General features: G+C 49.2%; 2 protein-coding genes across 3 annotated transcripts; both read right to left on the reverse strand.

The window, feature by feature from the left end:
* Nucleotides 1-410: 410 nt before the first annotated feature.
* Nucleotides 411-5,535, reverse strand: manba (mannosidase, beta A, lysosomal). Its single transcript, XM_057012071.1, has 17 exons — nucleotides 4,876-5,535; nucleotides 4,443-4,537; nucleotides 4,266-4,371; nucleotides 4,015-4,188; nucleotides 3,704-3,827; nucleotides 3,432-3,601; nucleotides 3,235-3,345; nucleotides 2,933-3,084; nucleotides 2,730-2,847; nucleotides 2,517-2,603; nucleotides 2,280-2,447; nucleotides 1,987-2,205; nucleotides 1,761-1,925; nucleotides 1,470-1,614; nucleotides 1,244-1,386; nucleotides 778-1,035; nucleotides 411-696 (listed from the first exon to the last, which is right to left on the reverse strand). Exons 1-17 carry the CDS (start codon nucleotides 5,056-5,058, stop codon nucleotides 472-474), a joined length of 2,643 nt encoding a protein of 880 aa, XP_056868051.1. The 5' UTR covers nucleotides 5,059-5,535; the 3' UTR covers nucleotides 411-471.
* Nucleotides 5,536-5,840: 305 nt separating this feature from the next.
* LOC130513328 (ubiquitin-conjugating enzyme E2-17 kDa-like) lies at nucleotides 5,841-10,642 on the reverse strand. 2 transcript variants are annotated; one of them, XM_057012087.1, is made up of 8 exons: nucleotides 10,243-10,642; nucleotides 9,192-9,255; nucleotides 8,512-8,543; nucleotides 8,270-8,347; nucleotides 7,978-8,083; nucleotides 7,690-7,783; nucleotides 7,528-7,577; nucleotides 5,841-6,857 (listed from the first exon to the last, which is right to left on the reverse strand). In XM_057012087.1, the coding sequence occupies exons 1-7, from the start codon at nucleotides 10,264-10,266 to the stop codon at nucleotides 7,529-7,531; spliced, it is 447 nt and encodes a 148-aa protein (XP_056868067.1). In that variant the 5' UTR covers nucleotides 10,267-10,642; the 3' UTR covers nucleotides 5,841-6,857; nucleotide 7,528. The 2 variants fall into 2 exon arrangements, with proteins under 2 accessions (XP_056868067.1, XP_056868068.1); XM_057012088.1 differs by lacking the exon at nucleotides 7,528-7,577 and having other exon boundaries at nucleotides 10,243-10,640.
* Between the last annotated feature and the right edge of the window lie 305 nt (nucleotides 10,643-10,947).

Raw genomic sequence — 10,947 nt, forward strand, 5'->3', positions numbered from 1 at the left:
CATTCTACACTACAAAATGATGTAAAAGTTTGGAAAATACTTTATTCTCAGCTCAGTGCCAACTTTACAAATACTGTATATCAATCAATCTTTATTTAGGAGGAGAGGAGGAGAGGAGAGGAGGAGAGGAGAGGAGGGAGGAGAGGAGAGGAGAGGAGAGGAGGGGAGAGGAGAGGAGAGGAGAGGAGAGGAGGGAGGAGAGGAGAGGAGAGGAGAGGAGAGGAGAGGAGAGGAGAGGAGAGGAGAGGAGAGGAGAGGAGAGGAGAGGAGGAGAGGAGAGGAGGGAGGAGAGGAGAGGGGAGGGGAGGGGAGGGGAGGGGAGGGGAGAGGGGAGGGGAGGGGAGGGGAGGGGAGGGGAGGGGAGAGGAGAGGAGAGGAGGGAGGAGAGGAGAGGAGAGAGGAGAGGAGAGGAGAGGAGAGGAGAGGAGAGGGAGGGAAGATGAGGGAGGAGAGGAGAGGAGAGGAGGGGAGTCAGTATACGTCCCGTAAAGACTTGACGCTGAGGGCCCGGGTGAGTTCTGACACACTGGTCGGCTGCCAGGCGTGAAAAGTGACTGTCATGTTTCTGGAAACCATCAGGAATCCGTTGGAGCTGAAACGCCCTGGGATACCTCCCACATCGAGCCAGACGAAAGGAGCCACGGCAGCAGAGCGAAGGCTCATGAGGTATCCCGTCTTATCCTCGCGCACCTCTACCTGCAGGAGACAGTGCAGCATTACTGATGCGTGAATGGAGGCGTCTCACTGAGCTGCAAGTCTCGTTTCTCAGGATCTTACTGTGATGTTTGGGCTCTGGAGACCCTGAGCATCTTTAGGTGAGGACAGGAAGTGATGGTTTGTGGGACCCTGCTGGCCGGTGGCGTCCTCCAGATGAAAGGTGAGCAGGCAGGAAAAGCGGGTGCAGCGCCCACATCCTGCCAGCAGGGCGGCGACTGGCTGCTGGAAGACGCCGACGGCGCTGCCTGCGGGGACCAGGTGGGGCTCGGACTTGAGAGAACACACGGGGTCCAATTCTGCCCACGAGTACACGTTCACCTGAGGAAAAAGAACCGTTTCTACTGTCACAACCTCTCTGAGTCCACTTCAGATATTTATTCTTCTGCGAAGCCTCGTTTCAGCTGCTGGTATTTGCAAGATTAGAGTAGCAACTTTAGACTGCACGGCCACGGGCCGGCTTTGGATCCCCCCCCCCCCCGGGGGTTTGCTGCAACGTGTCTGTGATGTAAATATGAGGACAACCTACCACAGCCCAGAGTGTCGTGTCGCCACTCAGGTCCGAAACGGCGTAGATGTGCAGCACATCATCGTCCTCAAAGCCGACAGGAAGGACGGCCGCGAAAAAGTTCTGTGCAAAGTAGTGCAGCATTTTCCACTTCCCCCCAAACTCTGCGCAGACGAGACAACTCACTTCAAATGAATTGTGACACAACCCTAAAAAAAATGACTTTGAAATCATTCCCGTCTCGTACCGATCGACGACCAGGAGGGCGCCTGCCAAATGTCGTTAAGCTGCCAGTAGAGGGCGCCCATGGTGTGACCTCTGCCATCGACGAGCTCAGTCCGACTGCGGCGATAAAACTCCGTCTGAACCTTCACACACTGAGCCTGCATGACCTGCAGGAAGAACCCGCCTCTAAATCTGCTGCAAAGCTCCTGAAAACATCTTCTCAGAACCTCCGGCCTCAGGACCAATGATGCTGAACACCTGAAGGTTGGTGGAGACCAATCAAGTCCACCTGAGGGTGGTGTGTGTGCGCTACCTGCGTCAGGTAGAGCGTGTCTGTGTACTGTCTGATGGGATCGCTGGAGTTTGGGAGGGTGAAGTGCAGGGCCGCCTGCTGCAACATCTGCTGGTTCCCGCTCTCGTGGTGCTGGCGATGGGACGCGAACCGACCGCTGTAGCTCCAGTCTTCTCTGAGGGAAACCTTAAAGGCCGTACAGTGACGTTAGTCTGCATCTCAACAGACGGAGGCTTCACTCACCCACCGGCCGCAGCGTGGAGAAGGAGGGCCAGGACTGGAAACCGTACTCGGAGGCGAAGCGGGTCCGAGGGAACGTCCTCCAGTCCCAGCAGTCCAGCAGGTAGCTGTAGAAGTGCGTGTCCCCGTAGAGGGGGTCGTAGGGGTTGGCAGCCACCCACCCTTCCTGCTCCGATTCAGCCCCGTTGGTCGGACTGGAGACCAGAAAGGGGCGAGTCTGGTCCTCCTGGAAGCAACCTCTGAAATCAACTCTCGTTTCCTCGACAACGGGCCAAATAGCAGCGGCGGCGTTGCCCCCACCTCCTGCACCAGCAGCTTTATGGTGTCAACGTACAGCCTCACATAATCCTTCAGGTACACAGGCCTCTGGGAAACTGGGATGTGGAACCAGTCTGTGGCCAGAGCCGCTTCGTTCTCATTGTTCCCGCTCCAAACGATGACGGAAGGGTGTGACTTGAGGCGTCGAACCTGGTCGGGATCGGGAATTTAAACGCGTTTCCCAACAGGATCAAAGAAATGTGATGTGACAGGTCTCACCTGTTGGATGATCTCCTCCCTCACCGTCTCCAGGAAGTCGCCCTCAGTGGGATACATGGCACAGGCGAACATGAAGTCCTGCCACACCTGGACACACGCACGCACGCACACACGCACACACACACACACACACACACCTTTGAGTGTCCCTCTCTTCAACTGTGTTCACGCAAAGGTCCCACATCAGTACTGGTGTCGACCGGGCCCGGTTACCATGATCCCCAGCTCATCACAGAGGCTGTAGAAGAGATCCTGTTCATACACTCCTCCCCCCCAGACCCTGAGGGTGTTCATGTTGGCATCCACGGCGGACTGCAGCAGGTTCCGTAAGCTGGAGGGAAAGAGGACGACTTCCTTCAGAACCGAAGTAGCGAGTCAAACAGGCACCGGAGTCCATCCCAGCACCCGACACTCACACAGCGGCGGTGACCTGGTCCTGGAAGGAGTGGGCTGGGATCCAGTTGGATCCTTTCAGAAAGATGGCTTTTCCATTGATGCGGAAATAAAAAGTCAGTCCCGGAGACCCGACGACCGGGTCCTGGATGAGTTCTACTGTGCGGAAATACACCTGGGGAGGATATTTTTATTTAGAAGCTGATTCTTCTGATCTCAGACACATTTCAACCTTTAATGTTTTAGAACTTAGTCACTGGTCCAGCAACAGAGCAGCACCTGAACCGACCAGCAACGTTAGAATAAAGGTCACCGTTTCTCTGACCTTTGTTTCCGTCTTTAGCATCAAAGATCCACCCTGAAAGCCAGTGACGGTGAGACGGTAGCCGGGTTGGGCTCCGTGCCCGTTGGGCCACCACAGCCTCACCGGACTAGTCTGGTGGAGGACAGAACCGAGCGTCACACCTGCTCACGTGGTCCAAACAGCACCTATCTGGACATCCAGACAACAGGTGACGTTACCTTGTTGATGTTTAAGGTCAGACTGTTCTTGGATTTTCCTTGGAGAAACCGGGTCTGGAAGCTCTGCTCCGAGTCCAGTTCAGGGACAGACAGAACAATAAGCATGTTGGTGTCCTGAGCAGCATCCACAATGACGTCCACCTGGACCCTCCACTGAGAGGTTCTGACATCTGGACACAAAAAATACACATTAAAGCGCATGAATGAATCCTGTGCGTCTGCACTGTGACTCTTCTGACGCTTCGGTGGCCAAAAAGCAACTAGAAACCCACCAAGAAGTGGGAGAGAGGAGAGTTGGAGGAGGTGCAGCACATCGAAGGCCACCAGGCGGACCTGCTTCCAGAGCCCCGCTGTAGGAAACGAAGGTCCCCAATCCCAACTGAAAGACCTTTGTTCCTGTCCAAAACAGGCTTTTTACTGCAGTTTTGAATTTATGGCCATGCAGAAATTGTCTGTTTATATTTTAATATTCAGATTTATGAAGAGATGTCTGTAACTAAAAGTGCTTTTTGGTTTAGGTCTCTCGAGTCATCACATTTATCCGTCTTCCTTTCGATGGAAATGTTTCGTGAGACAAACTGACTTTTCTGATGAAGTTGACGTGACATTCCCCCTTCTGGACGTCTGGAGGACACTCGGGAGGAACTCTGTAGGCCGAATGAGCTCGAGACCTCTGAGATGCATAAAGAACCGGAGACATGAAGACCACTTTCAGCACATTTTCTCCATCCGTCAGCACGTCTCCAACTTGGAAATCCTGCATGGAACAAACAGAGCTCGTGAAATAGAAGCAGACGAATGTCCAGAAGGGTGGGTTGTCCCCAGAGGACTTACGTATCTACGGAACATGTTGTCTGTGCTGCCAACTTTGACTCCGTTGAGCCAAATTGATGATACCGTGTCAACGCCATCAAAAACCAGAAGAATCTTTTCTTTGGCTCTTTTGGAGCAGAACAAAGAGTTGAGATCAAACTCAGAATAATAAAGGAAACGAGAAGGTTTTAGTTTCACCTCAGCTCTGGAGAGACATTAAATATTCTTGCATACGTCCAGTTATCATAAGCGATCCACCGGTAGGACAAATCATTGAACCTGAAATACGGCTCCTGGAATCAGAAAAACCCATCCCATAATAAGCACAGAACATGGAGGAAACCTGCACATCTCCTCGGTAAAGTAAGCAACTTGGCTAAGATAAGAACTCTGTCAAAACTGTAAATATCAACCAGAAGTCGGATTCATTTCCCCCAATCTGAATAGTATTCATGTCCTTAAGTGCATTTCTCCGTTTGTACTCTTAAAATAAATTATAATAAACACGTTTCGTTTCAGAAGACAAGAAATGTGGAAATAAACGAATTCCACTAACAAACTGGCCAACTTAGTGAAAGAGGCCTACGGTCTTTAAGGGCCCATAGCAGCTTATTCTGGGGTGCTGTTGTACCTGGATGTGTCCCTGCTGGTGCAGAGCTGTGTGAACACAACCAGGAACCTCGGCCGCCAGAGACACGGAACCATTGGAAAGGATCCACTTTCCATTCAGATTTAAGGTCTCTTGTCGCCTCAAAAGTTCTAATAAAACCCCACGAAACAAACACAAAAAGAAGGATAAAACAAAAATGTTCATGATTCCAGACAATCACATCTTTGGGTGGTTCTGCGACGGGTAAACCTCCTCTTCCACTCCGCGCCAGGAGCTCGAACATTTCAAGTGCTCAGCTATTATAGACTTTACGGTAGAAGCGCGGAAGCGGGCGGCGGTCGGGGTCCACTGGACCGGAAGCTAGGGGCTCAAATGCGATTTTATAGAAAATTAATTAAAAATACGAAGAGATCAAATGGAAAAAGAATTGGTGAATCTCACGCACCCAGTGGAGCATTATGATCCAACACCGATTTTGATTTTAATTTTTTAAAAAAAACTCTTCATATTTTAGCTTAACATTTACTTGTAAATATTATCTTCCTGGTCCAGTGGTCAATTTAGTCAAAATGGGTTTTGGATGATAATGCTCCACTGGGTGTGTGAGATGTATCTTTTGTTTCTGCATTTTCACTCTTTTCGTATCTTAATGAATTTTCTATCCGTAAATATTCGCAGTTCAGCCCACCAGCTTCCCGGTCCAGTGGACTCCAACCGTCCTCCGTCTCCGTGTTTCTACTGTAAAGTCTGTAATAGCTGTGCACGTATCTGTCTGATATCCGACGGTCCTTCGGCGGACGTGTTTCTCCGCGAGCTTATCACGTGACACAAACCCGGAAGTCAGCTGATCAGAAATAAAGGGCTTCGCAGGAACGGGCCACTTCCGGAAGCGTTTATAACGCAGCTATGTTCGTAGTAAAACCGACATTTTCCTCAGGACGGACTCCTCCTCTCAAATTTAACTATTTAAATACAACAACAAACACTTATTCCCAGGTTTAAGTAACTTTATTGAGGGGAAAGTAAAAACAAACAGAGCCACGAGTTGATTATCAACCATTAGCTTTGCATCAATAGTTAAGGGCTACAAGAAGACAGTGTTTGAGTGGGCATAAAACTAATCTGATCAACTGGCTTCTAAATAAAAAGAAAAAGAGACTTTGAACGGGAAAAATCAATTTACCAACTTCCAGCCTTACATTTCACTTAATTTGAAGAAACAGATATAAGTGCCTACCTTTATTAACATGCATAAAATACAATATACAAGTTCTTATATCATTTCCTTAACATTGATATATACTGCTGTACTTTTCTGTACACACGTTGATACTGAAATAAGATTCTTTCCTCAGGTAATAATTCCTAAACTAATCAGCAGATGAGCTTATCAGCGGCACACAGTCCAGAAGAAAGAGGTCACACACTAGATCAGATGTTAGATTCAACATTTCCTCATGGATTTCTCTTTATTTACGCAGAATGTGATTGGTTTTTGTCAGCTGGAAATCGTAAAATTCAAATTTTAGGAGTTGTCTACTTTGCAAGTGCCGAGAGATCAAACACCAACCCCCCGAGGGTTAAGACGGGCAACCATCCAAACATGGGGGGGTTGGTCTGTGAAATGCTGAGTGTCAAGAGATCAAAATTACCAGATATCAACTGTGACCATCAGCAAATTTCAAGTTGGAAAAAGAAAAGCCTGGCGCGTGCTGAAACCATGTGTTTAGAACCACTGACTTTAAACTCCATATAAACTTAGACTGAACTTCACAGAAACTGGCAAAACTCTGTAGGACTTCACAGAAGTTCTAGAGAGAAAACACTATCTTCTTATGAGCACAGGCGGAAAAATGGAGTAAAAGGGGGAAAAAAGGGGAAAGTGGGGGGAGAAAAAAAAGGATTTTTTTGTTTAAACCAACAACAACATTGTCCACCGGCTCTCGGATCGACGCCATCACATTGCATATTTGGTTGTCCATTCTTTTGCCGTTTTGGTGTATCTGCAGAGAGAAGGCAGAGAGGGGGTGAGCTACCGGACCCACAGTTGTCAGAACCGTCGACCCGTCTTTAAGCACATGCCAGTTAGTAATGCATGAGCCAAAGCACAAAAGATAAACGCATTTAGCCTAGTTAAAACCATTCTAATTATGTGGGCTCAATCTCACCCAGCTAAAAGAGTTACACCGGTTCTTAAGTGAGACTGATAAGAGTTCATGTGGAGGGTTAATCCCACTGGATCAGGGTGGTTTTAACGAGGGAAGAAATGTCTGAAGCATGAGAACCTCACATCATCACATAAGATGTTTCATGCTGCTACCAAAATTTAGAGGCCATTAAAATGCAGACGAGTAATAACTTTGGTCCCTTTAATCTGTTGGTATCGCTCGCCCAACTCACACGATCCCCTCGTCGCCTTCAGTTGTAAATATTTTAACCCACAAATGCTGAAAACTCCAGCCAAGGCAGGCAGGTCGGCTCAGGAGTGTGTGTGTGTGTGTGTTTGTGTGTGTGTCCACCGGCCAGGGAAGGAAATATGAGCCTCTGAAACTTTGGTTTCTAGCTTCCTCCAACTCTAAAATGAGTTCCGTTCATATTGTGGAGGCTTGTAGTTATGTTGGGAGCATACGCAGCCCATCACGATGCAGCACTACACCAACCCTGGCACCTTACCCTAAAGCATGGCATACTTTGTCGTCCACTCCTGAGCTAGTTTATTGTACCTGACGGAGTAAAGCTCGGTTACATACCATCATTATCACCCAGACTGAAGAGGAGGCTTTATTCAATCTGGATTCTGTTGATTCAAGAAGACACAAAACGAAGAATATTCACCTGGCGACGTCTGTTTTGTAGATCCGTGCGATCTCTGGTACCAGCGGGTCATCAGGGTTCGGGTCACATAGAAGTGAGCAAATGGAGAGAAGAACTGCAACAGAGAGACAATCGTGATGCCGTGTGGCGTTCAGAAAGCACAGGTGTACTGACGCGAGGCCTTTTCTGCCCCCGCAGCAGTAAAACACCTGTCTGGTTTTGTCTGTCGTCCGTCACCGTGGCTACTGGAAAATAGGCCAAAGGGCAGCCGGTTATCTGGGAATCTACCCGACAACCCGTGTGACGTACCTTTAGAGATGGTAAGTGCAGGAGACCACTGTGATCTGAGGATATCCAGACAGATGCTGCCATTACTATTAATATTTGGGTGGTAGATTCGTGTGGTAAATGCAACCTGTGGAGACAAAAAACAGGCCCGGGCGCCGGTTAGTTAGCAGCTCCGTGGAGACGAGCCAGCCCAGGTCGCTGCCGGCCACTTCTGGAAAAACAGGTACGGCGCGCGAGCGTCCGATGTTTGAGATTACGACCAGTCGGCCACATGCCGAGCACCTGAATCAGAGCATCTAAAGATTCAGCTCACCTTGGGTGGTTTGAAAGGATAATCTGTTGGAAAATGAATTGTCAAGAAGAAAACTCCCCCCTGATATGGACTGTCAGCCTGAAAACCAAGGACAGGGGTGCGTCAGATGGGAGTCACAGGGGCCACATTTTAAAATGTATCTGCAAAATTCAGCTAAAGCAGCCGATGTTCAGCCTAAAAGATTTCAATATAGTTAAAGTCTAACCTTTAAAAGCTTAACAGGTCATAAAACATCTACTTACTGGTCCCATGATTGTAGCCTGCCAGTGAAACACTAAAGAAAACAAGAGGCAAACGTTAGCACAAGATCTTAACAGGCATTTTAAATGGACTGTGGCTGCCGCCCGGTTATTCCCATAACCGTGACGTTAAGTAACTCTTCCTGACTGGGAAAACCTGTTCCCAGCACCATCACTTCAAACAGCGCATATTTAACCTCGTGCTGAAGGAAGTTCCGCCACTTTAGACCTTCAAAAATGAAAGTATGAGAAGTCAGGTGCTTTTACACCTTGTCATAAATATGACAACGTCCTGAATTCACAACTCTTTCAGTGAGTAGAAACCCCAGATGATTGTTAACGACTGAATTTGGACCCGAATCTCCGCCAGGATCAACAATTTCTACTCAAGGGTCGATCTTTGAACCAGGAAGTAAATATTCCCACTGTCGGCTACAGTCTTCCTACTGTGACCAACGGTACCGTTTGTCTCTTTCATATAGTTGGTGTGTTTGTAACTCACAGCAGTTTCTACATCACCACGACAACCAGCTTTTACTGAGGATTTGATATTCGACTCAGTGAAGCAACAACTAGTGCTGCCGTCACGACTGACACAATGCAGAGAACCCGACATGACTCTGAAACCACAGCTGGAGGTTTCTCTACTGTGACACCGTGCACACACACCACAGAATACTCACAGTCGTCGCCCACCGGGCCTGCTGAGCACTGGGATGGAGGGTCACGAGACAGGTCAGACAGCTCCTGGAACAAAAGGGGTGCATTTTAACGAAGATCCACAAACGTCCCGAGACAAAACACAGGAGCGTTTCCATCAGAGAGACACGTGCTGCGGCTGACACCCAATCTGCTGGCTGTAAACAGCGCGAGGACCTGTCAGGGGAGATGCCATCCGAGAAGCTGTGTTCTGCAAACACTTCACACCCACCCCCAACACACACACACACGGAGACGTTGCCTCCTGTAAATCCAAAACCACAGCGCCTAAAGTGGCCAACTTGTCACGTTAAAGGCGACAAGAGCACGCCGCATATATGCCAGTGCGCGTTATTTTTAGTGGTAGAGCTACTTTAGGGTGATGTTGAGGCCGCTGCCCCACCCAGGCCTGCAAACACACCATTTTATAAACCAGTTGAAGGACTCCAGGAAGGGTTCCGGTGAACAGGCAACGCTGTGCGGACCTACAGTCGACGAAAGTCGCCCAGTTCCGAGGCCAGAAGAGCCGCTGCGGCCCGGACAGGGAAGCAGGACGTTCACATACCGCGGAAATGCATCACGAACACAATCCTGGCTGCCAAAAAGAATGAGCGACTGATATGAGTCAGGGTTCCGGTAACACGGAACTAAAGGAAGGGTTCCAAAAACACGGGATGGGCCGTAGTATCGACGGGGACTCCGCCGAGGACGCTGTTGTGGACTCGGACAGCTTAGCAACATATGCTGGTTATGTAAAGGTATGGTGCGTTGGGCAACCCGTGCGGCCTTTTCCGAGCCGAACCAGACTGACCGAAAGTGTCATCTAACGCAGGCCAGCGGACCTCTGGCCAGCAGCGATGAAACACGCGGGCCGATACCAATTCCCCCAACCGTAAACGCAAAAAAAAATAATTTTTTTTAGTGCTGACACAAACGTGTAACGCACGAACGGGACGAGGTGAACGAGGTACGCTGTGGGCGGCTAGCGCGGAAATAATGCGGTTAGCTAGCACAGTGCTAACAACGTTATCTTACCTTGTTAATCCTTTTCAAAGCCATCCTCTCACGAAATTTCTCTCTTTTGACTCGGGGTTTTGTTTTATCCAAGCAGTGGTGGCCAACTGCAATATGCCAGAAAGACTATCCGTCAAATGTCCGACGCTCGGCGAACTCGACGGCCTTCCCTCGAAGACTAGCGTAGTTAGCTAGCTAGCGAGCTAAAACTACGTACGCCTGGAGACGATTTTAAAAATAGCTATTACTCAGGCTATTTTCGCCGTAAGACCGACTTTACGCTGTCGTCCAACGCTCTGTCTTGTTGTACTTATTTCCCTGATCGAAACACGAAAGGTACGTTTTCCAGCTGCAATAACCCAGAGGACGAAGATCCTTCTCATTTGGTTTCGGCCGCCGCCGGTACACAACTAACGGCCAACTGGGTGAATTTGAGGCTTTATCCGGGGGGCGGGGCTTGCGGGCCGCTGAGTGACAGCTGGAGCTCGGCAGCTGATTGGTCGCCCTGCTGTCAGCGAGGAGACGGAGCCGTCGGGACGTGTCGGGATGTGTCGGGATGTGTCGGGGCGGAGCTGTCTGTGTCGGAGCCCGCCATGGTCAGCTCATTCTGGGGGAACAACCATGTGTTCAACAGCCTGTTAATTACAGGGTTAGGGTTTACCAACATAATATCATCGCGGTGTTAAAATTTTTTAATTATTTTAAAGAAATAACATCATGCTAAAG

The sequence above is a fragment of the Takifugu flavidus genome, chromosome 16 (genome assembly GCF_003711565.1).
Source record: "Takifugu flavidus isolate HTHZ2018 chromosome 16, ASM371156v2, whole genome shotgun sequence".
Lineage (NCBI taxonomy): Eukaryota > Metazoa > Chordata > Actinopteri > Tetraodontiformes > Tetraodontidae > Takifugu > Takifugu flavidus.

Excerpts from the sequence above, each read along its gene's own strand:
- manba (XM_057012071.1), bottom strand. The coding sequence starts at position 5,058 with ATGAACATTTTTGTTTTATCCTTCTTTTTGTGTTTGTTTCGTGGGGTT. Across the intron at positions 4,189-4,265 it reads ACAACATGTTCCGTAGATAC|GATTTCCAAGTTGGAGACGT; the intron begins GTAAGTCCTCTG and ends TGTTCCATGCAG. Across the intron at positions 3,346-3,431 it reads TGACCTTAAACATCAACAAG|ACTAGTCCGGTGAGGCTGTG; the intron begins GTAACGTCACCT and ends GTCCTCCACCAG.
- LOC130513328 (XM_057012087.1), bottom strand. The coding sequence starts at position 10,266 with ATGGCTTTGAAAAGGATTAACAAG. Across the intron at positions 8,544-9,191 it reads AGGCCCGGTGGGCGACGACT|TGTTTCACTGGCAGGCTACA; the intron begins GTGAGTATTCTG and ends TGTTTTCTTTAG. Across the intron at positions 8,084-8,269 it reads ATCCTTTCAAACCACCCAAG|GTTGCATTTACCACACGAAT; the intron begins GTGAGCTGAATC and ends TTGTCTCCACAG.